A 26875-nucleotide genomic window follows, 5' to 3' on the forward strand; every position below is an offset into this window, starting at 1 on the left:
ACCTTTTTGTATACAAAATAAAATCAAGAGAATCGGTACTGAGTAGGAATGATACCTTACAAATTTGGACGAGTTTAAAAGTAACCAATGATAATGTTGGATGATAAAAGAGCATTCACGATCATTCATTGCATGGCTATTGTAAGTTTGTAACTCTTTCGTTGGCTTTCGTACTAAACATTCCTCATAAATTAATCAAAATTCACGCTTCCAATTAAACCTTTTGAATCTAGAAATAAAACACTGGAAAAATCTGATGTTTGAACCTAATTTCTATTTCGACGATGGATGCGTGAACTTTATTTCTACTTTGACAAAGCAATTTCCTTTCTGTCGTTTGATGGCTTCCATGAAAGTTGTAGCTTTTGAGTCCAACACCAACGATAATTTCAAATGTAAATATGGCGTAAAAATATCGTAGATTTGTAAAATATTTTACTGTTAAGCACCAAGTATATAATAAATCAAATAAACTGAATAGAACAATCAATTTGAAAGTATTCAAATTTTAGAAGAGGAGTAAAAGAAATGAGTGATGATGAAAGGAAAAAAGCAGTAAGCCGAGACAAGTACATGGCAACATATCCTTGCGTTTGTCATCACATTTTTTCTTTGCTCCTATCCAAACTAAGTAGACATCTTATATCTCAAATTGAATACAAATCTCAACACCAGGTAAACTAAGGTCAGAGAGCAAAATCCTAGTCCAGACTCGATATAATTGCTGTCAAACCAATTATGATATCATACCGATAATGTCAGTTATTGTGGTAAAGAGTTGTATACTAAGCATCCCGATAGCAAGGCCAATTTTAATTTAAATGCAGATTAGTTGTTGAAAAGTGAATTGCGGAGAAATAGTAGATGATTATCGATGAGGAAACAAAAGACAGTACCCGATAGCATCAAAATTTACCATATATCAATGGGAAAAAAAATAGACAAGTGTTACTTTATTGTGGAGTTCAATACTTACTCTAAACTGGCCAAAATCCCCCGCAAGGTGAATTTTTTACCCCCTTGAATTCTCATTCTCTAACAATGCAAATGCCCGGATTCTTTGAAAGCAAGAACGTAATGTAAGGAAAAGGCACAAATCAGTAAACTTCAAAGACATGTTAGCTGGAACCATCATTAATAAAACCTTCTTTGCGACCTTCAAAGCCGGGCCGCATGAGCTTTTTCTCTCTTTTTGCAATTTTACGCATTTTCTTCTGATGAATCCTCTCAGCTATATTTTCTGACCTTTTTTGCTGCTTCTCTGCCTTCAACTGGTCCCTTGTTTGAACCCTCTCCTTCCATTTCTCTGCATTTTTCTGCTGCCTCTTCTTCTCCTTATTTATGCTTTTTTGCAACAGTTTGGGATCATCATGGACCTTAATCCCGGAAGCTCTATCCATTGCCGCTTTCCATGATTGCTTATCAGCAAAAGCTTTGGCCTTCTCAGGATCTTTCTTCTCCACTTCCTCTAACTTCTTAGCCCTTTCAAGTTTCTTATGCTTTGAAACCTTTCTTTTCTTCTTCCCTTGCACTTCTTCATTCTGAAGTTTAACATGGCCAAAGACAAGCTCCTTGGAGGCCTCGGCGGCATCCTTCTTCTCTTTCACCGCCAACTCTTGGCCCGCAGGGTTACTTTCATCATTCTCATTATCCCTCTTGCGTTTCCTGTCCTTAAATCCTCTCTTAGCATTTCTATCATCCTTCTTAGCTTTCTCGGAATTCCCATTATAACGAGTTGCCCGAAACTCCAAAAGTTTGCGATGGAGCCTTTGCCGAAGTCCTTCGTAAGTCACAGACCGATCATCTCCTTCGGGCCCAGACATGACAGGCTTAACCGCACCCTTCTCTTCATCACTGTCATTCCCTTTTCCCAAGCTTTGCTTGAGAATGTCAAGTGTAGTTGCAGAGGGTTTCTCAGGGTCTAATCGATCTCTGCGAGACTTCTTGATATTCTCCTTAGTTTCTTTCTTTGCCTCAGCTTTTGCGGCTTTGCTGAGACCCTGAAACCATGGTTTCTCATCATCATCAATTGGCAAATAAAACTTGGATGGAATATGCTGAATCAAGTTATCAAAGAACAGGGTATGGTCGTGGATCACAGACTCCAAATCTTGACCATCTGTAACAACCTTTTGCTTCTTCTTCTTCATCTTCAAAATTTCACTGTAACGACAAGATGGAATTGAAAGAAACCAACAAAAACCTTATTATAACAAAGTAAATAATATTTGAATACAAATTGAATTTGAGTTAATCAATTTACAGTTTCTAACAAGAATTAAGATATATGATTAAAAAGGTTGAATGGTGTCATCAACTCATTCAAAAGTGGAAACTTAACGGAGAGAAAGAAAAAGGAATAACCCTAAACGCAGAGAAACCCTATGCGGCGTAAAGAGATTGGTAGAAAAGAGTGAACGAAAGTGACTGAGAGAAGGAAATCTGAAAGAATCATGTTTAGGGTTTCTTCATTTCTGTTTTTATTTTTCATTTATTGACAAAAATTCACTCAATAAATTAGTTGGAGCAAGTGTTGTTCAATCCGTGATCTCCGTCAGGTTTCTCCTAGTACACACGTGTCATCTACTCAAGAAAATACTGTGGCTCAAACTTTTTTTATATATTTATTTATTGATTAAAAATAAAAAACCTATTAAAAAATACAATGATGTATTTTAATATAATTTAAATTATTTTTTAATAAAAATTGTATCTATAATTTATTAGGTCTAATTATTTCTTTATGTCAAAACATCTATTTATTAAAAATAATTTATTTATAAACAAATTTTATTAATTGTAAAATCTAGAAAAAAAAGGCTACAATTACTATTTTAAGGTAGTTAGACAGGTGATGCATTAGAATCGCAAGGATTTTTATAAATTAAAAAATTAAAAATGCTCTTTTGTTAATTGTTAGTAATAAATATTTATTATACAAAAACCAAATTAAGTTATTAAAGAAATAATTAGTATTTGGAACGAATAGGAAATAATAAAAAAAAAAAATGCTTCAAGCAAGAAAAAGTCCGAGAAAAAGAACAACTCCTAAAAATATTCTTAATTAAAAAGAAAGTTGCAAATTTAATAAAGGGCCTCAATTATACAAAAAGACAAAGTCCATTTGAATAATTTTTCTTTCTCCCGTAATCATACAACAAATTGTTATTCAAATCAATTATACAAAAACGCTTGTTCCTGGCCTTTTACTTGCTTCTTTCTCATCAGTACTTAAATCATCTGAATGCAATTCCTGTTTATTAAGGCTCCTAACAAACTCAGTGAATGAAGGAAAATGCTCTGGTGAAAAGAAATAAGCTCCCATTCTATGATAAGTGAACAACTCCAGCGCATTATCTCCACACAAATTCTTCTTAATCTGCTCAAATCCCTCAAGAGCACCACACTCTGAAGCATTTTGCCCTGAAACCTTGACCCTGTGCTTTCTGCAAGTTTCCATAATTTGTGTAAGGAGCAACTCGGGACTAGAGAGTGTTTCATGTGGTTGACATGCATCTGACATGTCCATTCCAGGTATTATCATTTTGCATGAGTTCTTAGCAAACATCTTCACAACTGGTTCATAGCCATCCCTCTTAATAGTGTTATAGAACCCTGCGGTTAGCTCAGATGGATGTGATCTTGTTCTATACCAAGAGTGCATGAGTGGGATTTTGCCATATACTTGAACTCCAGTGTCACTGAAAATTGAAACTGCCAATGATAGGAGACAAGCTCCATGAGTTACAAGCTGTTCAGCATACCATGAAAGGAAAAAGTTCCCATATGTAGATTCCCAAGAACCCCTCTCCCTGAAGAAGCTATTGGAGTTTGGTGACTGATCATAGGTAGGGGCATCATGTGGACCACCAAGCCCCCACAAAGGATTTCCAGATGCTTCAGCATGCTGCTTGATAAAGCTAAGCATGTTTTGGTCATAACATTGGAATTCTCCAACTCCTTGAGTTTGATTATTAGAGGGTAATAGACTGTGAGATGGATATCTTAGTTCACCATTTGGTCCTAAACCCATGGTAATGCCCTACAGTATAGCAAGATACAAAACTTTGTCAATCATAAATGTTAATATGAAAGTGCATCCATTGTACAAAATTGGTCTTGGATTCTTACCATAATTGTGGAGCACATGAATGAAGAGAATGAAGACTTAAAGCTCTCACAGAAACTGTGGTAGACTTGGAGTGGAGTCTTACCATCAAGAACAGGAAGATGATCAACTGCCAGTGACAAGCATTCTTTATAATACTGTCCTGCTCTATCTCTGTAGAAAATATTGGGCTGAGATTCACCAATCTGATATACCCACCTTGGTAGTGGGATATTTGGTGTTTTTAACGCATGAAAACAAAGGGTCACGTGGAGCTTGAGACCCACTTTTTGAACCATCTCAGCAACAGCAAGATATCCTCTCCAATCATATTTTCCCATGGCATCTTTCTCAACAATTCCCCACCAAACAGGGAGCTCCACTCCCTCAATTCCTAGAAGCTTCAAAGCTTTTAAGCCAGCTACATTTGCTCTAGCATGTTTTAATACAGTATTTCTGTCAAGAGAAACAACATCTTGAGGCAGACCCACAAATAATCTTACACCATCTATCTGCAAGATATTGTTTTAAATTCATTTTAGCACGGTTGAAATAGACATATGAAGACAAGAGGTAGGTTTAAAAATACAAAAATGTTTAATTCATTTAATAGTTAAAATAATTTAAAAACATAAAAAGTAAGAGAATTTAAAATTATTTCCAAGTTATACAAGTGTCTTATCATACAAAATTTCAAATGGATAAGCAATAGTCAATAGTGTAAATGACTAGACAACGAATTTAACATGCAAATTTGGACAGATATTGATTTACTTTCTGGCGGGAGAGATCCAACGCTAGATATACAATTTTAAGTCAAACGAAATAAACACAACTATTATTAACTACATAATCATCTCAATTTGTTAGAGATTAATAATAACTAAAAAAATAATCCCATTTTCCCTCTAGTTTCTCAACAACAAAACACAACACCGCCATAACATACCGATCTGGATCTTCGTACAGAACAAGAGTGCTTCTCTTCTTCAACGGCTTCAGATTGATGAGCTCTCACATTGATGCGTATCTTTTGCTTCTTCCACCAAAGATTCTGAGCAAAACATATCGTAGTCGTAGAAGTGGAAAACCTGCCATTATCTTTGAGATTACAGAAACCCAGTTCTGTATATGTCAAAGCAGATTTTCCCAGCTTCGGTTGATAACTCGCAATCACCGAGACCTCCATCACCAAAAACCAGTAATCACAATAAGCTTGAACTCGAAGGGAATAAAAATACACGCGTTTTTCAGAACACCCACTTGAAATTTTCTCGCAAAATTTACACAGAAAACGCTATAACGAACTAAAGAGAAGATTTTGACGGTGGGAAAAAGAATGCTTAGAAACGGTTATATATAAAGGAACATGCAACGTGTCGTTCGACTGGTTTAACACCATGATACTATTTTAGTGTTCGTATTCGAATTTGAATGATACTCTTAGTACATTTCTATCCAACAATTTTTATAATTATAAGATAGTTAAAAGATAAATGAGAAAAGTATATACTAAAATGTGTGATGTGGTGAAGAAATATAAATAAATAAATAAATAGGAATAAATATCTTATTTTGTGGAAATAACCAGATTTTAATAAAAAAGAAAAAGAAAAAAATGGTCCTCGAGTAATATGATAGAAAATGATTCATTTATTTTAAGACGGCAATGCAGATGCAGTGCGGGCGAATGGCGAGCGATACTGCGTGCTGCATGTGATTGATTGAAATCTGTGAGTGGGGTTCCCTTCGCAATTGGTATGGAAGAAAGAACAATTGTAGCTGTGGTGATGAAGAAAACGTTGCAAAAGTAAAATAAAACAAACAACAATGATGATATATGTTGAAAAGTAAAAAATGGTGTGCCAATTTTCGGTACCTAACATTCGGTTGAATGTTAGCGTTTTCGGTGGCAAACGCGTTGCGAATTCGGTGCCAACACGTTTTGTTGAAAATCAAACGTTTCATTTGTCTATAAATACGAAGCTCTTCCATCCATTCTATGTATCCCATTTCTGAGAGAACAACTGAAAATATTCAGAGAGCAAAAACAGAGAAAATAGTTTAGCTTCTGATACAATTGGGTTACGGGTTGTGAATGGTTGTAAGTCATTTTTGAGTGTTTTGTAAATACTGAGTGTATTCCCTTTTCCAGTAATATATCTGCAGCAGTCCGGAGACGTAGGCATTATTGGCCGAACTCCGTTATCAATTTTGTGTGTGCAATATTCCACATTTATTTTTCACTTCCACAAATCTGACATTACAAAAAAATTCGGCGTAATTTTCCCAACAATATATATAAACAAGGTCTAGTGAGCCAAACATTCTTCGATGAGCCACGACAAGTTTCGTAGATAAGAAAAAATCCTCTGCTATTTGACACCGGTTTGGACCATGTGAATGATGGCCCATTACATTGTGTTATATTTTATACCAAAAATGTTATTTATACAATATTTTATAGACAAGAGAAAAAAATAATTGGGTAAAAGTTATTGTAATTTCTTACTTGAATAACATTTTTCTTATTATAATACTACAAATTTATCCAGAATGGGACAACCCATGGTCTATATTTTGGAAATATCTCCAAAACAACTATTTTCATGTTTATGCTATTTAGATGACCCTATCCATTATGGGACGACCCACTCGGTGTGCCTAGGATATCCAGGCTACATGCGGATACTAATATATATTCATTGTGAGTTGTGACAGTGATCCCATGGATGGACCCAATCGATTAACTGGTGTGAAGACCCCGCTACAGATGCCCATACATCCCAACCTCAATTCAACACAAATTATTACATGCTCAGTACTTTTACAATAGTAAGTTCATGTTATTTTTGGCATACTTGCATTGATTTAGTGGACAGACAAAATAAAAGTTAATTACTGTTGCTCTATATCATGCTTGAAATTTCTCTAAATCAACTGTGATTGAAGACCAGTACCTGTCCACAAAAATATGAAGCATCGTTTTTTCCCCTTAATTCACAACCAGAAATGTTTTCTCTATTTTATATCTTCCTAAAGTAATTTGGAATGATGGGTAAGCCCTCTTATGCTCTTTTAAAGTACTATTTGCTTATAAATTTGACTTTTTTAAGGAGTGTATGTTAGAACGCAGATTACAAAGTTATAACCATTATTTGAAAAAAAAAAATAAAGGATTAGTATTATAACAACATATAATTAACAGTTATAATTTTACTCTTTAGATGAAGTCTACCATCTCACTTTAGATGAACAAAATTATACCCTTCCGTTAGTTTATTTATAATGAAAATACTCTACAGTTAGTTCTTTTGCAACTTAATTGTCGAGTAATCTTTTTTGTCAGCTCAACAGACCCCTTGTCAACGACTGAAAATCTTTGATTGTTATTCATATTAAGTAAACATCATGAGACTTGATATCATCATTATGTTTTCAGTAGGGTAGTGGAAGTAAAGAAATAGTTGCCTAAAAGAAGAGGAAGTGCTTGGTGGTCCACCAATGGGTCAGGAAGGCTGGGGGATCACAAGGCCCAATAATTGTTTCATGCGGCCCACCAACACAATACAGTTGCCCTGTCCATAACTTTCAGTCAAATTTTTTTTTTTCATATTTTGCACAAGTTCTCACATAAATCTCAACTCTTACATTACTTTTTAGTTAACGTTAAAATAGATACTTTATAGAGTACCTAAACATTAGTTACTCTCATGTTAATGATTATCTACTTAATCTACCCTACCAATTTACCAAGAGAATTGAACAAGTGTATTGAATTTTTAAAATCAATTTTCAACATTAACCTTTTTATAATACTTGTACAATGAGTTCCAGACTAGAAGCCAACATGTATTTTCACTTTTGTAAGTATCAACTATACCCCATATATTTAACGACGCCAAAAGCAAATAACAACTTGTTCTCTGCTCCAAGCTAATCTTCGAGACATGGATCCATGCTATGAATGAAAGAACCATACATGGGTGATTGTTGCAAGTAACAAAATTAGGGAGAGATATAAACCACGAACAGTGTTTCCAATACCTACTTATTACATGAGATGTTCACTAAACTTTTGAACTAAAGAAGAAAACAAAATTTAAGATATACAAGATAGAGAATAAACTTTTGACCATTGAGAAAGAAATAAATACAATATGTTCTACCCCTATGGTGCCAATGGCTTTACCAAATAGAAGTAAGACATTGAATCAGCAGCATTAGCAGCCTCATGAATGCTTGTGAAAAATATGGATGTGATATCACAGTTCTTGTATATTTTTTCAATACTCCTGATACAATCTATCTATACGAGTCCTTTGATGTCTTTGATTGTGTGTGCCCATCCCCATGCATGTTCTTCTTTCTCCTTGGTGCACCTACACTAGGATCCACCAATGGGCCGGACCAGGTCTGGATATTTACTTTGGGATATGATAAGTTTGTGGAACTAAATGGAATATCAGGAGGATCAAAAACTGGATCCATGTGATGTGAAGAACCCAAAGTATAGCCTAGAGTTCCGTCTTCATGGGGAGGGGGAAACTTTTCACTCTTGCTCTTGGCATTTGCATGTGTTATCAGTCTCCATCTCTGTAATGAAAGTTAAAACCATTACTACTACAGTATTGAGAACTAAAAGTAAGGTATGATATAAACCAACCAATGTATATATCAATGCCACATGATGAAAATTGGCAAAGCTCTTTATTTGATAGTTAGCAGGAAACATAAATACCAAATGCAGATAAAGTAAGCCATAACCATAATAGAAGGTCTTTCATTGGAAGGTTGATTAGCGAACTACCAGACAGGACTATAGGATGAAGTCACAGTGCATTTCATTTCATTTTCAAATTTGTATCACTAAAAGCTGGCCGTGTAATGGAATGTCATTCCTTTCCCCTAAACTTTAAATAAGCCATAGGAAAAAATAATTGAACACTCTCTAACCTGCAGTTTACTATGACATTGAATTGGAAATATCAGGAGACCATATAATCGCAAAAATATTTATAGATTGTACTAAATTTCTCATTAATAGTGAGGTGGCCTTCTGCCCATTACTATTTCCCACATCAGGAGACAAAGAAGCCTAAACTGTTAGTTGTGAATAAAAATTTTTATGCCTACAAGCTAACAGTGAAATATAACAAAGAAGAAAAAACATATGAAGAGACAGGAAGGGGATGAGAAACACATTTCAAAAGTATTTGAGGTAGATGGAACTGAAGATAAAAGTTTCCGGCAATCACTTTTATCAATAAGAACAAAGTATTCATACAGAAAGAAGTTGCATAAATGAATAAGGTGCCTTATATGACATACATCAATATTTGCCTGCAGCTCAGCATTGGCATCTGGAACTGGAATTCCCCTCCCACCCCGATCACGTGGACGAGATTTCTTGACACCATTAGCATTAGCTTTGCTAGCAGCTCTCAATCTATTGTCACGAAACATTAAAATTAATGTATTGAAATGTGTGGATAGTCAATATTTTCTCCAACGAGTATCACTGCCAAGTAGAAAATAAGAGAAAGTACACATGGAGAGGGATAAATAAACAATTTTGTTCAACTTATATGCATGCCTCCAAACTTTTTCTATCAAATAAAGGAGGGAAAAAAAAAAGAAAGGAAGTAAAGTAAATGGCAAAACAACCTAATAAACAAACTTTGTCAATTTTTTATGCAAATAAGAATTCATAAGATAATTTAGAGTTTAGTTTAGCTCAGAAAAATTCCATGTGTGTGTATATATGTATTAGAACAGAGAATATCTTGAGGAAATCATCATTCAGAAGTCAAAAGCAATTTCAGCTATTTACCTTCTAGTTTCTTCATCCCGTAACTTTGCATCCATCTCCTTGCTGGGAGGATATTTTGGAAGGCTGGAGGGTTCACAGGCATAAGGTTTTGTTGTAAAGAACTGCAAACGAGAAGCAATTCACATTAAACTTGGATTTTTATATTAAATTGTTGGAACAGTAAGGATTTCAAGCTTAATTCATCATATCTCATACTAAAAACAACATACAAGCACCAACATATAGCTATTTGTAACTCTATCATTTCCTAGGAGTGACAAGCAACCCTGTGTCTCTTACAATATAGAGTAAAAACAGAAACAGAACACTTTTGTTGTTCAAAAAGACAAGCAAAGAAGAAAACAGATTCAAGTGAAGTTCAGTAATTCATCCATGAATAGGATCAGTAAGTTATTTTATCACCTTTGTCAGACAAAGTTTAACTCAATTCAGGATTTATTGCTTTACAACCTAAGCCCTTGTAATTCAAAACTTACATTACAAGAGTAGAGGAATGTATTCTACAGCAGTAAAAGTCAACAGTTAATGATATATAATGAGCAGCCTCTCAGTTAATCAATGTCAATAAAGGGGGAAGAAAAGGAAGTCATCTAACTATGTTAAGTTGGTCCCAGCTAATAAATGATGAAATTGTTACTCATACTTATTTAATTATGATATAAAATTGGGGGATCAGTAATTCTTTTTTTGGTCTTTGCCCAAGGTATCCCCATGAGTTCCTGTGAGACTAACATATCGAGCACTTAGCAACTAGGGGACTCTCCCAACAAGTGCCTCCTTCTCTAAGGTATGAACTTTGAACCTGACCCTCATAATGTCGCTTGCTTACATATATATATAACACTGGACACGAGAAATAGGTAATTTTACAATAATTTATTATCTTACCTCACTATGCAATGCAGCGGTGGCAGTTTGACGTTCAGCTGGATCAATTGCGAGAAGGGTCTCAATTAATGGCAGGGATGATGCTGGGAAATCCTTAAATGTTTCTGCTATGCACCGTTTGTACGATTGTTGAGGCTTAAAAATAGTAGCATGAGGCAACTTTGACTTTTTCCAATATTCGTCAGAAGGAGAACCACATAGCTTAAATATCTTATGTAACTGTTCCACCTATGAAGCACAGAGGATATTATATCAGCAAAATCAGAAGCACAAACCTCACAAACAAGTTGTAGAAAATCAAGAAACCCAGAGCTACAAAATCTTGCACCATTGACTAGTTAAATGGATACATCTTATGTTCTTGAAAGATGCCCTTAGAGAAACTACAAAATGAAATTAATCATTTAAAGATTACCTCTGTTCTACCAGGCATAATAGGCTTGCCAGCCAACAATTCAGCAAGAATGCAGCCAGCACTCCAGAGGTCCACTCCTACACCATAATCAGTGGCTCCAAGGAGAAGTTCCGGAGGTCGATACCATAAAGTAACCACCCTACTGGTCATAGGGTGCTGGTAATTAGGATCAAAGAAGGAAGCTAATCCAAAATCAGCTATCCTAAGAATTCCTTCATTGTCAACAAGAAGGTTTGACCCTTTTATGTCACGATGCAACACGTGACGGTTGTGACAGTGTTCCAATCCAGAAAATAGCTGATGCATGTAACATTTAACCTAACATGCCCAGATATAATAAGGAAAAGAAGTTCCAAATCCAGAAACAAGATTTTTTTTAATCATAAATTTAAACCAACCCTAGCTCTAGATTTACCCTTGGCAAGTTAAAATATGTCAATACCTGAGACTCTGTGAACTTAATTGTTGGGCTTGTAGCAAGTCCAGCCAAATCATGCTCCATGTATTCAAACACAAGGTACAAACTGCATGACATCCTTGAAGTCACTAAGCCTTCCAGTTTGACAACATTGGGATGATCAAGACGACGCAGAATAAGGATCTCTCTGGCCATGAATTTCACACTCTCGGGCTCTAAATTGTCAAAGCGAACCTTCTTTAAGGCTACAATTTTCCCTGTCAAAGTATCCTTTGCTTTGTAAACATTGCTATATGTACCTTGTCCAATCTGATTGAAAAATAGTCAAAAAGTCAGTGAGAGATCAAATCTTTGTCTGTTAACTCTACAAGAACAGAACAGAAGCAGGCATTTTAATGGAAAAGTTTCCAATTAATAACATCCAAGGGACCATGATAACAGAAAACCCCAAGTTACAATGTCTTAACTTGATACTACTAATTTTAGATGTTGCTTTCATTTGAAAACGAAACAACAACATAAGCAATAAGTTCTTTAAATTCTTTGAAATGAAGATAAATTAGTTCCACATACTTAATCTGGCAACAAAAACAAAGTAGGCATTAACTGCCTTACCTTGTTAAGCTTCTCAAAAGTGTCAGCTCTTCGAGGGGTCAATCCATTTATAGCTTCCCCAGCTACCTTGGAGAGCCAAGAGGGCCACCCTGCAGCCACTTGCTCACCATGTACATTGTTAGGAGGATTGCTTAACCTCGGATTCGGCTTTGAAGATCGCCTTTTCTCCCCCTTTGGCCTCTTGCTCTTCCCCTCCTCTCCACCCTCCTTCCCATTCCCACCATTTTCAACCTCACCATCTACTTCTCTTCCAACTTCCACTTCTTCCTTCCTCTCTTCCCTCCTTCTCTCTGATGCCTCTTTCTCTTTCCCAAACACACACCCCATGTCTCAAAATACTCTTTACTCAACCTCAACCCCTCCTTTTCTTCTTCTCCTTCCTCACATTCTCTTACTTGCCATACCCACAACCACAGTTTCCCTCATTTTCTTGCCATTCAAACACAACGCAGCACATCAGAATCAAACCCTAATAATAGTTCCCCCCACCAATCTTAAAAAGCTGAAAGGGGGGGGTTTAATCAAAGGAATGTGCAAATGCTAATTCAAAAGACCCTAACTTTTCCAGACAAAAGTAAAAGGGTAATGATTTGGAGTCACCCCACAAATTGTGGTGCAGTCAAAGAAAATGAACTTATATCAGTCAGACATGCACAACATAAAAGAAAAGCAGAAAAATAAAATAAAAATAAAACAACATATGGCTATCTTTTTTCCCCCCTTGTGAAGTTCCTTTGTTCTTGCTGTTCCTACAATAATGTTTTTATTGTTTTAGGAAATGGATTTTTCCTTTTAAACCCTTTTGGAGTGAGGATATGAATGTGGAGGAAGATCAAAGTTGAAAACAGTTACAGTTGTGGGAGGTGGGGGCATAGCATATCAGATTCAAAGATTTATGTACACAAAATAATGTCTTAGAAACAAGAGAGATAAAATAATAATGTGGGAGGGTGGGGTGGATCTCCTATGCCTTTTCCCACTTCCACTCTTACACATGCCATGTTGTCTACATAAAATCCACTGAGGAAACTTCCATGGAAAATATATAGACACCGATGAAGGTCACGTGCATGGAGATATTTCTTAATTATTATAAAAAAAAATTGATTATGATATGATATTTACTTCTTCTTTTTAATGTTTTTTAGTCTTTAAACTTTATGGTCTAACTAAAAATTAATATCTGACATTCAAATTAAAAATAAAGTTTAAAGAAAAAAATAGCAACTATATCTTGAAAAAAATTTATAAAACTTAAATTTAAATTATACAACTTTATCATGCATTGATCATACTGAAAATTGTTTGATTTTAATATGCCAAAAACATAGTAAGTTGAGTTGGTAGAATGGTATTGGTAGGAGAGGTCCTACATGCTATTGCATAAATTATTATTTAATATTTTTTTTAAAACCGCTTTCTAGCCTATTGATGCATTCTTGGCTAATAACTTGCACTGCTCTGACTTTTTATTTGAGAAAATTGACCGTTCATATAGCAAGTGAACAAAAACTCAATTTGAAAATTGGAAGGGAAACAGAACAGCTATCCTTCCACAATATTTATTTAAGAAAGTAACGGATTATAATTTTAATTGACACGTAACAACAAAAATACCAAAAACACAAGAAGAAAAGTACTAAAAATATTATTAAAAATTTCGCTTAAATTCTTTTGATTTGTTTAATGTGCATTTTATCGTGAAAGAAGACAGTTGGCTTGTGTTGATTTGGTCTTTTGTCATTGGTAATGAATACCTACTTTATTGCATTTTTCGACAGGTTTGGACCTTTTGTTTCTGCTGACAGTCCAGTAGGGATATTGCTTTCTGGACCCAAATCGGATTGTCGGGTATGCCTATATCTTTATACATTTTCAATAAATTATTAATTTTTTAATATATATAATTAATTCATAAAACTTGAGTGTAGATAAATAAAAACATATAATTAATTTAAAATTAAACAATTCAGTAAAAAAGGTGAAAATATAATGAAGAAGGTTTGATAGCAGCAATTGAGGGATCCAGCAATTAAGGAACAAAGCAATTATGGGGTGCATGGCAATGGCATAAGATTTTGGGGCAGTTTTCTCTGCCACGCTTGTTCAGTGGATAAAATCATAACAAAGATGGGCATGGAAGATTTTTTGTTTTACAATGTCGCAGGGCACTATCTTCTCCGTAATGGATTAACACGTTGAAGCAACATAGGACAGCTACAAGAAACCAAGGTTGTTAATCTTAAATTGACCCTTCACAGATTCAATTGTCCCCTTCAGTATCATGAGATACATTAGACAACAACGTAGCTGTTCTTGAATCGAAAATGTACCAAGTACTATTATATTATGATTGTGACGCTACGCACACCTACGCTTAGTTGTTCCCCATTACAGAGTTAACTTCATCTTTTTATGTGATTTCGTCACTCTTCCTCTCTTCTTTGGTGCATAATTTATATTATATTGTTATTTGTCAAAGATTTGTGTATACTATCTTTCGAATAAAACCATAGGTTGAGATATATTATGGATATTTGTATTTTTATGATAATTTAATTTTTTTAAAGATGACATAATTTAATAAAAAAATTTCCAATTGATACAAAAATTAACGCATGATAACTTTTTAATTAATCGTGTTATTAAATTCACACAAAAAAAGCATTACAACAGTTTAAGAATTTTTTAATCATCGAATGATATTGAAGTTATGTGAAGTAGTTGATGCTACCAAATTTAGTGGTATTTATCTAAGAACTACGGTCCTTTTTACTTTATTTCAGGCTACAAAGAAAGGGTAGTTTGGGAGTTTCTCAAGACTGCTAGAAAAACAGTTTTTCTAACGTACTTTATATTATTATCTAAAATTTATTAAAAATTATTAATTAATGAATAAGAAAGGTAAAATTTATATAATTTTTGTAATTTTTAATAACTTTTAATTAATAATAAAAATTGTATTAAAAATATTAGGATAATGTTATGGTTAGTAAGAAAGTTTTTAATGAACTACTTTTTGGGGTATTACCTATATGCGTTCAGATTTCCAAATTTTTAAAGTACATAATATCTTACAAGGATGCATCTCACTACATGTAGAATGAACAGCAAAACTATAATTAACATTATTTTTAAGAGGTAGATGACCAATAGAGAAGATAGATGTGCCTTCACGCTTCTTCTTCGCCACAACAAAAATCAAGTTCATAAACTTTATAAATTAAATCAAATTTGAAGAATATATCTTCATTTATTTTATTTGTCTCTCAAATAATCATGAAATTGAATAAATGTAATTAGAAGATATTAATATACAATTCAATTTTGAACTATGATTATTACATGCAACAGTAAATAAAATAATACATCAATGTCCAGCCATTAAGATGCTTTTTTTTTTAATTAAATTTTTAACTTTAAATCTTGCGAATTAAAAAATGATACTGAAAGTTTTTACTTCCTTAAACAGGTTCATCGAAACTCAGTCGAATTTCTTAAGGTTTAATATAACTTTTAAATATTAAATATTTTATAAAGAAATAAAGCAATATAGAATACTTATAGTACAAAACAGATAAAATAATATGATATTAATCTATTCTATATCACTTCGCATATTTATATGTAGGGTGATAAGACACAAACAACAATAATTAGTTTTAAATGATTAAAATGTGCAGGTCAATGATATAAATTTAACTAGTTTTTTTAGATAGACAAATTCAACTCATTTATATAAATAAAAAAATAAAATTTAATCATTTTCCATAATTTAAATCTGAATTTTATATTCAATTCAATTTATTTATACAGTAACATTTTTGCAATGACGTTTATACAGTCATTTTATATCAATGATTTTTTTATATTATAAAATTTTATTAAATTGATAACCTTTATAATACAATGATAATAGCTTACGTGAATGAAGGTTGATAAAAAAGTGTATTGTTATTTTTTTTCTTTAATAAATAACAAAATTTAGACTGAGAATTTAGATAAAGAGGGTAAGAAAGGTATTGAAAAAAAATAAGAAAAGGAGGATAATAGAGAACGAAAAAGGTTAATTTTTTATTTATTTAGACATTTAATATAAGAAAGGAATAAAGGAAGGTAAGAAGAGTTTAATTATATAAATAATATTATTATATTTTGTATTTTTTATTTAAAAATAATCATATTTTAATTTTTTTAAAAATTAATATTTAAAATTAATTTTTTTATTTTTTATAATTTTTAAAAAAATTCACTTGAAAAAATAATATTTTAAAAATAAAATATTAAAATCCTAATTGTAAAAGTGCAAAGAAAAGATCTTTAGAAATTTTTAAAATTTGAAGAATTTAATAAATTAGCTTTAGGAGGGATTTAAAGAATTTAAAAAAAGATTGTATCCTCTCATTTTCAAGCGTAAATATGAAAACATTAGTTTTATGAAGGATTTAAAGGATTTAGAAAAGGATTCGTATCCTTGCATTTTTAAGTGCAAACATAATTTTCATGTTATTGTATTTTTATATTTTTACTCAAGTACAAATACAAAAAGTGCAGAACATGAAAATCATGTAACAAGAGATAATTATTTTTCTTTAAAAAGATCTTCTAAACTTTTCTCCTCCTAATTAAGTAACTCCCAAATAAGAATTAAGTCATTTAATCCTTCTTTTTTGCTTTTAAACATAACTCACAAATACAATCATAGAAAATAATATAAATTTATCAATGTAATGTATAAAAAGTTAGTTGAAATTTGACAAATATCATTTTTTTTTTCGTATCATTGGCAATGTAATTGTCAAATACAACTAAAAATTAGTGTTATAAATCTAAGACAAATTAATAACTGGATTTCATACCAAGTTATCAATTGTTAGAAATTGAACATACAATTAATTAAATAAAATAATTTATTAACTTTAACTTTTAAAATAAAGATAAACGGCTAATAATAGTAAAATTTTATTATAAAAAAATATTTATTATATTTTTATAATTTTAATATAATAATTATATATTTTTTTATAATTTTTTTTATTTATAAATATTTAAACTCAACTTAAAAGATGATGCTAACAAAATTCTTAAATAAATATTAAATTGTGTACATAAACAGTTGAACCGGCCGGTTCGAGTGATTCACATAATTGCCGTTTTTAAACGATTTTTCGGAGTTTTTCTGGGCTGCGCCGGTTCACTTGCATGTCCTTTTGCAAAATGCAAAAAGAAAAACTTGATTCTATCCCCATCTTCACTTCACTTCCCCAGGATGTTGTCTTCAAGATCGCTTCGCTGCTTCAGGTTAGAATTTCTAAACCTCTTTATCATTGTATTGTGATTACGAATTTCATTCCTTGCACGTGAAAGCTTCGATTTTTCTTGACCCTTTTGTACTGTTTTTCGTTTGGTGCAAAAAAAGGTGCGGGATTTGTGTGCCTTGGGTTGTTGTTCGAGGTTCTGGAGGGAACACTGCTTCTCAGATTGCATTTGGGAGTCTCTTGTCAGAAACAGATGGCCCTTACTCTCTTCCTTCAATTTCCCTTCTTCTTCCACTCGCTTTCCCAATTTCAAGGTATCGTTTTCACACACACACACACACACACACACACACACATATATATATATATATATATATATATATATATATATATATATATTATATTATATTTGAAGAGTATTTGGTACCTTGTTGGTAGTTGGATATATATTAATTGTTTGTTAGGAATTTGAAAATTGGGTTGTAGAAATGGTGGAAATTGTACCTGGAGAGGCACGTGGAGTTGGGAGTTAGAGCAAGGTCTGTTGAGAAGTTTTTGGAAGCTTGTTCACTTTGTGAACCACTTGAGGTTGGCGACTATCTGAAAGCTGTTAGCACCTTGATTGGTGCCAAGTTTGGTTTTGAAGATGTCCAGAGGTTCCTGTTCAACCCTCAGATGAATGTGCTGCTTAACTTGGTTGGTGTACACTATTGCCTCACAAACCTTGGGATTCGGGTATTCTACTTCTATTCTTGTCCACCCTGTTTTGCTTTGTTTTGTTGCCAGTTTAACTAGGAACTCATTGTTGAGATCCCTCGTATTTTTGTTTCCTTTCAAAAGGCAATTTCTCCATAGTTTAACTTGGTGTCGGTTGGTGACAATTGGGATAATTATGATGCATGGGTTTATCAAACTCTGTCTTGGGCATAGTGGCTATAGTATACATGCTATTGTTGCTTTACTTTTATTTGCTGCTGGGCTGCAGGTCGAAAACATGATTACCATTCGAAATATGGTTTGACATTTGCCGACTGAGAATCTGAAAAGATGTTTCATCACATGTAACTGAGTTTATCTGACTAACTTTTGTCCCGAGCTCCTTATGTATGTTTATTTTTAGTTACATTTTGTTATGGCAGTCACTTGTTTATCTCCATTATGCTTCAACTTTTTCATAGCTATTCATTATCTTCAGTCAATCAAATAAAATATATTTTGGTCAGTTTTATGTAGGATAAATTGTCGTAAGCCTAAAAATCACGACTAAAAAAAATCCCCGTGACACATGCTCAAAATTACTTCTTGTATGTGTACACACACGTCATGTTTCTTGAAAATAAGATAACATGCCATCCAACACCACCTAAACTTTTGTCATTCGTCACTTTGTTCCCAAGTTTGCATCTTGAATGCTTTAGAAATAAGTTGTATATTTTCATCCTTTACCTGTTTCCTTTTCCTTTGAATATCATTCCTATCCTTTATTCTTTGATCATTAGAGAAATATGAGAAACAAATTAGGATAAAGTGAACCATGATCTGTAGTATACATTTTCCAACTTCTTTTTTCCTGTTCCCTAGAATGCTTTACGATGAACTTGTTATATAAAAATAAAATAGGACTGTGCATTGAATATTTAATTGTACAGGTGTCTGCCTCATAATTATATAGATTACATTCTGGGAACTAAAAGTAGGTAAACAAGTGGATCAAGTTATGTAGATGCCGGATTGATGTAAATTGGTTTTCCTGTTCTCAGTTAGTCATTTAACACTTTGAGTATTCAGCCTTAATGATGGGAAGCATATGTAACATTTTGAAGGACAATACCAGTGGTATGTATTTGATATGTAATTGTCGTCACTGGCAGGGTGATAATCTTATAGAAGTCCTTCGGACTCATGAGATCTCAGAACGGCGTGTATGCATCAAGTGGTGGAAACTTGGTAGATGGTTCTATGGCTTCCGAATGAGGGACGAGCCACATTCTCGTTGGATTTCTTTGGCAGATTTGGCAACAGAACATGATGAGCAGATTTTGGGAGTGCTTCGCCGGGGTACTATTCATGAGGTTTTAGTTGTTCAGATTTCTGCTGTTGGTCGTACATCATAACATTGGTCCTGACTGGTTTCCCAGAGACTGGAATAGTCACAGGGAGCTCACATATAGTATCAAATTATTAACGTGTATAGTTATTGATTTCAAAATTCCTCTGTAATAATACATGTGCAGTATGTCATTTAAATATATGACAATAATCCAAGTTCAGAAAACCTATTATCTTATTCACATGGCATATTTGAGCTCCTTATCTTATTGTATATAACTGAGACTTAACTAGCTTGATTTTTGGCTGCACAACATTAAATGAAAAGAAGGCATGAAGGTTTTGGTGATGAAGGTTTTGGTGATGTTACTTGCGAATATAGGAATTTTCTTGTTGCATACACATAATACATTACACCTTTCACGTGAATGATTCCCAAGCTTATAGTGACCACTGACCACAAAACCTGCACTTTTAAGTGCTGCGGCATCTCTTATATCTACTGTTAACAATTTCTCTTCGTCCTTGGTTATTAGCTTTTAGAAAGTGTCCTTTCAAATTGTTTTATTCGCAGTGTCAAATGACATGGCTTTTGTAGGGAAAATGCTTATTCCGTGGTTAAAAAATATTTAATCCTCAATAATTCTAGCATTGGCTTCCAATTCCAATAACTTCAATATGCATCAATAACACGGACACATGGCCTTCTAGCTTCATGCACCAACGTTTTCCAGCAAGTCTGCTATACACTCTAGATGCCTACTTGAAAATGAAAATATGTTTTAACCGCACTTACATTTCTGCTGAGAAGTGGCAAAAGTTATAGCATGTTGATGTTGAAAGGTGATGCTGGATTGTTTTCATATCATTTAAAATTGACATTTTATTTTTCAAACTTAAAAATAGTGGCTGGTTCACTCTTTGATTCTTGATTTTTCTTTAATAATAAATCTGTTTAAGATTGGGATTTCAAAAAGTGAACGGAGTGGATAGTCGCTTACACAAAAAACCGCACAAAACATGCAATGATTACACTATTACAGTGCAAATCATCTATTTTTATGAGTTGATTATTTGTTACATTTACTTTTTATGATAGCATAATTGATAGTTACACAATAATTTATGGCACAGATGTCATGTAAAACACAACTCAGGTCCTTGGGAGGAAAACACTGATTTACAAAAAAATAATTAACACCACTGAAGCAACACATAAAGTCATTTACACACTCTTAACAATTACTTGACACACTGACTGAGACTACATAAGAAGTTGAGTGAATGTGTACGTAGAATGATCCATGTTCCTTCAACCTACTTAGGAACTCGGCTATGAATGCTGTAAGCTGAAAGCCAAATTAACAAGACCGTGACAATGCTGCCAAACAAACCCACTGCCAGGGAGCCAGCAATATGCTTACAGAACTTGTCATAAACATTGCAAATTTTATGCCAACCCACATGGTTGTTTCCTTTCAAACCTACATATGCCACACCCGCAGCTGTGCCTGTTGCTGAGGCTATTATCCCTAATATCAACTGCAAAGAATCATGGTAATTTATTCATTAGGTATTCTTTGCTATATGTAAACTAGCAAGTGAATTGAGAAGATGAATAGTAAAGTAAAAATTAAAAGGAAGTTCTATTGATTAATTACCACATCCCATAAGAGAAAATGGAGGAGGAACTTGATTTTGAGGGCTGGCGTTTTTATTACAAAGATTGAAGCGAGAGTTGTAATGATACCATAAAGGCCAGACACGGAGAATGCAGCCACAAAATATCTGCATGCATGTATATCACACGATATATAATTAATTGCAAATCAACATTAACCAGTAATATTGAAAAAACTTGTTTGAAAATAAAAGGTACCAGTGAGAATAAGGCATTATAGTAAATTAATAAATATATGTAAATGGAAGACTTTGGATATTTAAATAAATAAATAACAAGAAGGAATGCTATGACGTCAGAAAAATAGAACAGAGCAAAAAAACTCGTCTTTAAGTAAAGCCATCATGTATGACTTTGTCTCCTTATAGCCTTCAAAGGGAGTTTTTGGCTTGCAACTTGTCAAGTTTTAGATGCTTCAGCAACAAACAAGTCTAAAAAAAAAGAATACGTGAAATGTTATCACGATACTCTTTTAACACATTTTCTGTAATACATTTATTATTATTATTATTATTTAAAATTTATTAAAAACAATAAAAATTATGTGTTTTTTACTCTTAATATTTTTTTATACTTTTTAATTTTTTTATAAATTTTAATCAATAGAAAAAATGTGTTAAAAAAATATGTTGTTAACATTTTAATAGAAAATAGTTAAGGCTTACGAAGGATGACGGTTTGAAAATTTCATGCATGTTCACAAGTTCAAAAACATCAAATTTTCTCCCTGGGAAGCTCTTTATATTGATATATTAAGCGAACAGCGGTTTGAAATTTCATGCATGTTCACAATTTTAAAAAACATCAATAATCCCCCGGGAAACTTTTTATATTGAATATCGATGTATTTAATACAAACAAAATTAATATCGAAAATAATAATTAAAAAGAAAATAATAGAGAAAGCTAAATCCTCAAATGGGAAATAATTCATACGTAGCGTTGGGTTCTTCTTTTGAAACCAACCCCATCTAACCGCTGAGACATTGGAACCTATATCTATCTTTTTGTCTCCTACGACAGAGATATAAGTAAACTTTATTAACTTGTATCTAGCAGTTTCATTAGCGGCAAACATAAGCACAAAATATGATACTCCCACACCCCTGGTTGGAAAGGTTGGTAAGCTCAATATTCAAATAAATTTTTATCATTGATTCCTCATGATAAGAAATGTCATTTGATGCTACATGTTGCAAACAACTATACAATAAGCATGCACATATGTAGCAAAACAGTTAAAGCATTTGTTTTTTGCTTAAAAAAAATAGACAAGCGTGATAAATGTAGTAAATCTGCTAAAAATTTGAATAACTCTAACTTACACAAAGGCGGGTGAGTATCTGAACTTGGCTGGCCGTGGCACAGGAAAACCTTCTGTTTGATTACCAGTGACCATCACCACAACTGCCACCAATGATGCTGCAAACAAAAGAAACCTTAATATGACATCAAAGATAAAGTAATCAACACCAGCAGGAGCTGGAGTTGAAGACGTTTTGTACTCAGGATCCCCAGGCTTGTCTGTAGAAGCCATGTTTTTCTTTGCAAGGTAACTTGTTAAATTGGTTTTATTAGTGGCAGGTACTGATAGTAAACTTAGTGGTTAACGTGAAATAGAGGGGTGGGAAGATAAGGATAGTCGAACAATGATGTTATGCAAATATATATAGATAGATTAGGACTTGAGGGAAAGGTAATGGAACCAGAAAGATGTAAAAACAAATGAGTTGGAGTTTCCTGCACGCTAGAGTTAGTTTGAACAGTTTTTTGTAAGTTGGTGTGTATGTAATGAGCCTCACAGCTAATAGTCTATATTATGCTAGAATATTTTATATGCAAAATCTCAAGGTTTACAAGGAAAATTAATATAAGAATATTTGTCATGCTTAATTTCAAGGTTCACACTTTAGACAAAAGATATTTTTGGTTGCCAGCTCAATAACTTGGTTGTTGTAATAATCTTGGATTCGGATATGGGTGTCAATATGATATATGGGAATGGGACCAGAGGTAGAGACATTAAGTGTTACATCCATGACCATGACTAAACTCATGGCCCTGCCTCTTTAAAAACGTTCCTTGTAGTGCTTTTCTAGCTCCGTTGGTAACTTCTCTGGTTGGAGGATAAGACTACGTGGCATTGATGTAGAATATTATTAAACAATCATAAGTTGATTTTCCCCCTTATCATGATTGAATGAATTTCGGGAATTAAAGTTGTAGTTTGTGGAATAGAAGTCCAGAGAAATATAGAAGACCAAATATAAGAAATATGTATATAAACACATTATATTATATTAATCTTTGCACGTCATATTTTTATACTAGTTTCTCTTTTCATTTTCATGTGCACTTATATTAATTAATGACTACTTAAAAATATAGAATTTGTAGTTTTCCATGTTTTTGTTTTTGGCGTTTTGTGTGACATGAAATATACAAATAATTATCGTTTTGAGTAAGAGTTATCATAAACAAGAAAAATTTTAATTTTAGTTTAAAAGGAAGAAATGGAATATTTGTGACAAAAAAATTAGTAATAAATATATGTATTTTGGTCATATAAGTATTAAGAGAATTTGTTTAGAAAAATACTTTTAAAGTATAATTAATTTAAGAAATAAACAAGCATGCACTAATTCTCCAATTTTTTGTTGCACAATTTGAGATAAACTAAATGTCATTTTGGCTTTGTGTTGCCCGACAAGAAGGGGTGGGATTATTGGTGTTTTTATTTTATTTTATTCCTTTATGATAAAATAATACACTTTAAAGGATAAAGTGTGATTGCATTCATTAAAAAAAAACATTTAAGATTGTAATAAAATAGAAATATACGTATGACAAACTTTAAAGTTGTTACAATGAAGTGTTAATTTTTTAATTAATGATGCAACTATTCTTAATATGTGAGGAGTTAAATATGTTTTATAAAACTATTTATGGATAATTTCAAACATAATATAGAGAGGATCAGATAATTACTTTGATTTCAAGGTTCAATCTTACTTCAAAGTTTTCAATTGAAAATAACCAAAGGTCAAGGAAGATGTATAACTATCTTAACTGCGTGTATACATATTCTTTGCATCTTCAATTTCGGTTTGAATATAAAAACTTAGGAAAATGGTTTTACAAACGTATTAACATATATGCATCACAGAGCGGTATTGGGTTATATGCATGGCTAAATTCAATTGGACAATATAATCTCAACTCTATTACTATCAAGTAGTCATGTATATCCGATAAATTGCGTGTGGCTGCTCCACATTCTAGAAGCTTTTTCTTTTTTCCTTTGCATTATTTCTACGCAAATGTGGGATACTGCACTCTTTTGCTTAATTTTATTAGTACCTTTTAATTTGATTGTTCTTATATTTTATGTTTAATATAATCCCACTTATTGAAATGATGTGACCTATCGCCCCAGCAAAAGAAAGAATCCAATAATATGTTCAATCAATCACGCTTAATTTTATGTGAAACATCGTAACCTAACAAAAGCTAATGATGATGCTTCCTATTGTGTGATTTACCAGGCTATATATCAATCTTTTATGGGTCTTTAAATATGTACAGAAAAAGAAAGACAGAAAAAAAAGAGGGTAACCGGATTACACATTGGTCTAAAGAAAGTGAAAAAGAATAAAAGAATCTTCCTTTTCTTCTGTCAAATTTTCTTTTCTTTTCGTTGTTTATAAATTTGCATTCAAGTTCAATTTTGTTAATATTTGAGTTGGCTAACTTTTGGATTCAAATTAATAAAGACTACTATTCTTTAGCGCACTATTTGTAGACTTTCAAAACAAAATTCAACCGCCAAGAAAGAACCAAAGGATTATATATGTATGAATATGAGAGACTTTTCCAACAGAACCTTCGTGAATTATATTCAATTATCCGTAGTGCAAATCAAGAAAATTGATGAATGTCGTATGAATAACGTCACGGTGGCATAAGTTCTATCTTCAACACATATATATGTGACATGTATATTGGTCTTAATCACAGTTGAACGACAAAGCAATTGAATTGAACAAGTGGGTTTGGTCATATCAGCCAAATGACCAAGTCTTATCCTAAAATAATCATTTGATAGGCAAGAAAGCTGACCGGGAATTTATACTAATTAACATTAATTTGGTTGAAAATTCGGGTTAAATAGCTGCAGAAGAAAGGGAAAAGAAAAATATTTATTTGCATATAGATTGACAATCGCTCTCAGAGTCAAATGTGTATCTTCTATACTTCTCTCTTCGGGTTCCATTTTTGCTAGATTTTTGGGGCCTCAATGCTTATAGTCAAAGGCTAATTCAATTATTAACATGACTTTTGGATTCTGTTTTGGTAGGTTAGAGTGATCAATTATGGACCCCGGAAACTAATTAAAATTAGTTGAGCTTCTTAGTCTTCAACGGTCATATACTGGAGTTTCGTGAAGATTAAAAGTTTGTCACATTTAGTTGTATCCTTAAAGAACACAATTGGTGTGATGTGAATAATTGGTGGAAAATCATATTAAAAAATAATTTTGAGAAAATAGGTCACACAGATGTTAATATTTGCATTTGGAAAATAAAATAAAATTTTTGCGGTAGTATATATTATAGAACTGTTTTAAAATAACACTTTTAAATACTTAAAAAAATCGTCTTCAACTTACGTATTGCAGACAAAAAAAAGCCATGCAGAAAAAATACTTTAGTACATCATGTTGCAGCACAAGGGAGAAAGAAAATTCAACCTTTCTTAGTTATTGATTAATGTTTATCATTGTATTCTATTGTATTACAAATATTAATGGATGATTAACGCGTGACTGTTTTTTCTCAGTCACTGTTTAATATGTATACTTTAATCTTTATTAAAAAAAAGTCAGATTAGACTATTTAAACTGAAGTTATTACGAACAATGCAACACACATTAAAACATGGGAACACTCTCAATATTATAACTTGATTAGCAGAGTCTAATAAATCTAGTCTCGGACAGGACTCGTGGTTGAATAAGTTTGAGAAGAAACCTAAATATTGAGTCTAGACATAAAGTGAAGAAACTTCATATTACTTTTCTGTACTCTTTACTTAGATATTTGTTACATGAAGGTTATCTGCCTTCGTAAAAATTGTGCCAAATTATTCTTGTTATTTAATTTTTATTTTTATTATTAAAAATATTTATTTTTACACGACCTAGCCTTTAAGGTGTTGGTTGGATGAGATGATTTTGTGAAAAAAGAAATTAGGAGAAATTATTTTGTATTTATTTTTAAAGTTTGGATGATTTATCTTTTTGTGGGCAAAAAGAAAAGGGAGGGGTGGATCTCACAAGTTTTTACCCTTCTTATCTTTTATTTTAATGTTAAAATATTAATAAATATTGAGGAAAAATATTAAAATAAATTATTGTCATAATAATAAATGTTATATTAGAAAGAAATATATTTTTTCATTCTATTATTTTTATTTATTTTTTATTTCATCTTATCATCTAAATGAACTTTAAAATGATAGGGTTGGGCTAAGGTTTAAACCGACATTGTCCAAAGCCCAACCCCAACTAATGAACAGCTACCGAAAGCCTTCCACGACGGACAAATATTT

General features: G+C 32.6%; 5 protein-coding genes across 8 annotated transcripts; 1 reads left to right on the forward strand and 4 right to left on the reverse strand.

Annotated features, from left to right (window-relative positions):
• Positions 1-680: 680 nt before the first annotated feature.
• LOC113846745 (ribosomal RNA-processing protein 14-C-like) lies at positions 681-2413 on the reverse strand. 2 transcript variants are annotated; one of them, XM_027475343.1, is made up of 2 exons: positions 2365-2413; positions 681-2163 (listed from the first exon to the last, which is right to left on the reverse strand). In XM_027475343.1, the coding sequence occupies exon 2, from the start codon at positions 2148-2150 to the stop codon at positions 1119-1121; it is 1032 nt and encodes a 343-aa protein (XP_027331144.1). In that variant the 5' UTR covers positions 2151-2163; positions 2365-2413; the 3' UTR covers positions 681-1118. The 2 variants fall into 2 exon arrangements, with proteins under 2 accessions (XP_027331144.1, XP_027331143.1); XM_027475342.1 differs by lacking the exon at positions 2365-2413 and adding an exon at positions 2318-2335.
• Positions 2414-3178: 765 nt separating this feature from the next.
• Positions 3179-5297, reverse strand: LOC113874665 (inactive beta-amylase 9-like). Its single transcript, XM_027512878.1, has 3 exons — positions 5058-5297; positions 4132-4620; positions 3179-4042 (listed from the first exon to the last, which is right to left on the reverse strand). Exons 1-3 carry the CDS (start codon positions 5295-5297, stop codon positions 3179-3181), a joined length of 1593 nt encoding a protein of 530 aa, XP_027368679.1.
• Positions 5298-8283: 2986 nt separating this feature from the next.
• LOC113846202 (probable serine/threonine-protein kinase At1g54610) lies at positions 8284-13210 on the reverse strand. Of its 2 annotated transcripts, none has more exons than XM_027474195.1 (7): positions 12278-13210; positions 11687-11971; positions 11245-11541; positions 10830-11057; positions 9942-10042; positions 9440-9557; positions 8284-8704 (listed from the first exon to the last, which is right to left on the reverse strand). In XM_027474195.1, the coding sequence occupies exons 1-7, from the start codon at positions 12602-12604 to the stop codon at positions 8414-8416; spliced, it is 1647 nt and encodes a 548-aa protein (XP_027329996.1). In that variant the 5' UTR covers positions 12605-13210; the 3' UTR covers positions 8284-8413. The 2 variants fall into 2 exon arrangements, with proteins under 2 accessions (XP_027329996.1, XP_027329994.1); XM_027474193.1 differs by having other exon boundaries at positions 11245-11562.
• A 4214-nt stretch (positions 13211-17424) lies between these two features.
• LOC113847559 lies at positions 17425-19932 on the forward strand. Of its 2 annotated transcripts, none has more exons than XM_027476744.1 (4): positions 17425-17578; positions 17697-17849; positions 18022-18270; positions 19407-19932. In XM_027476744.1, the coding sequence occupies exons 1-4, from the start codon at positions 17480-17482 to the stop codon at positions 19647-19649; spliced, it is 744 nt and encodes a 247-aa protein (XP_027332545.1). In that variant the 5' UTR covers positions 17425-17479; the 3' UTR covers positions 19650-19932. The 2 variants fall into 2 exon arrangements, with proteins under 2 accessions (XP_027332545.1, XP_027332546.1); XM_027476745.1 differs by having other exon boundaries at positions 18022-18231; positions 19407-19780.
• Positions 19933-20585: 653 nt separating this feature from the next.
• LOC113847566 (CASP-like protein 1D2) lies at positions 20586-23112 on the reverse strand. The gene is made up of 3 exons (XM_027476752.1): positions 22591-23112; positions 21246-21372; positions 20586-21126 (listed from the first exon to the last, which is right to left on the reverse strand). Exons 1-3 carry the CDS (start codon positions 22800-22802, stop codon positions 20902-20904), a joined length of 564 nt encoding a protein of 187 aa, XP_027332553.1. The 5' UTR covers positions 22803-23112; the 3' UTR covers positions 20586-20901.
• Between the last annotated feature and the right edge of the window lie 3763 nt (positions 23113-26875).

Source organism: Abrus precatorius, unplaced genomic scaffold (genome assembly GCF_003935025.1).
Source record: "Abrus precatorius isolate BTA unplaced genomic scaffold, Abrus_2018 Scaffold8, whole genome shotgun sequence".
Taxonomy (NCBI): Eukaryota; Viridiplantae; Streptophyta; class Magnoliopsida; order Fabales; family Fabaceae; genus Abrus; species Abrus precatorius.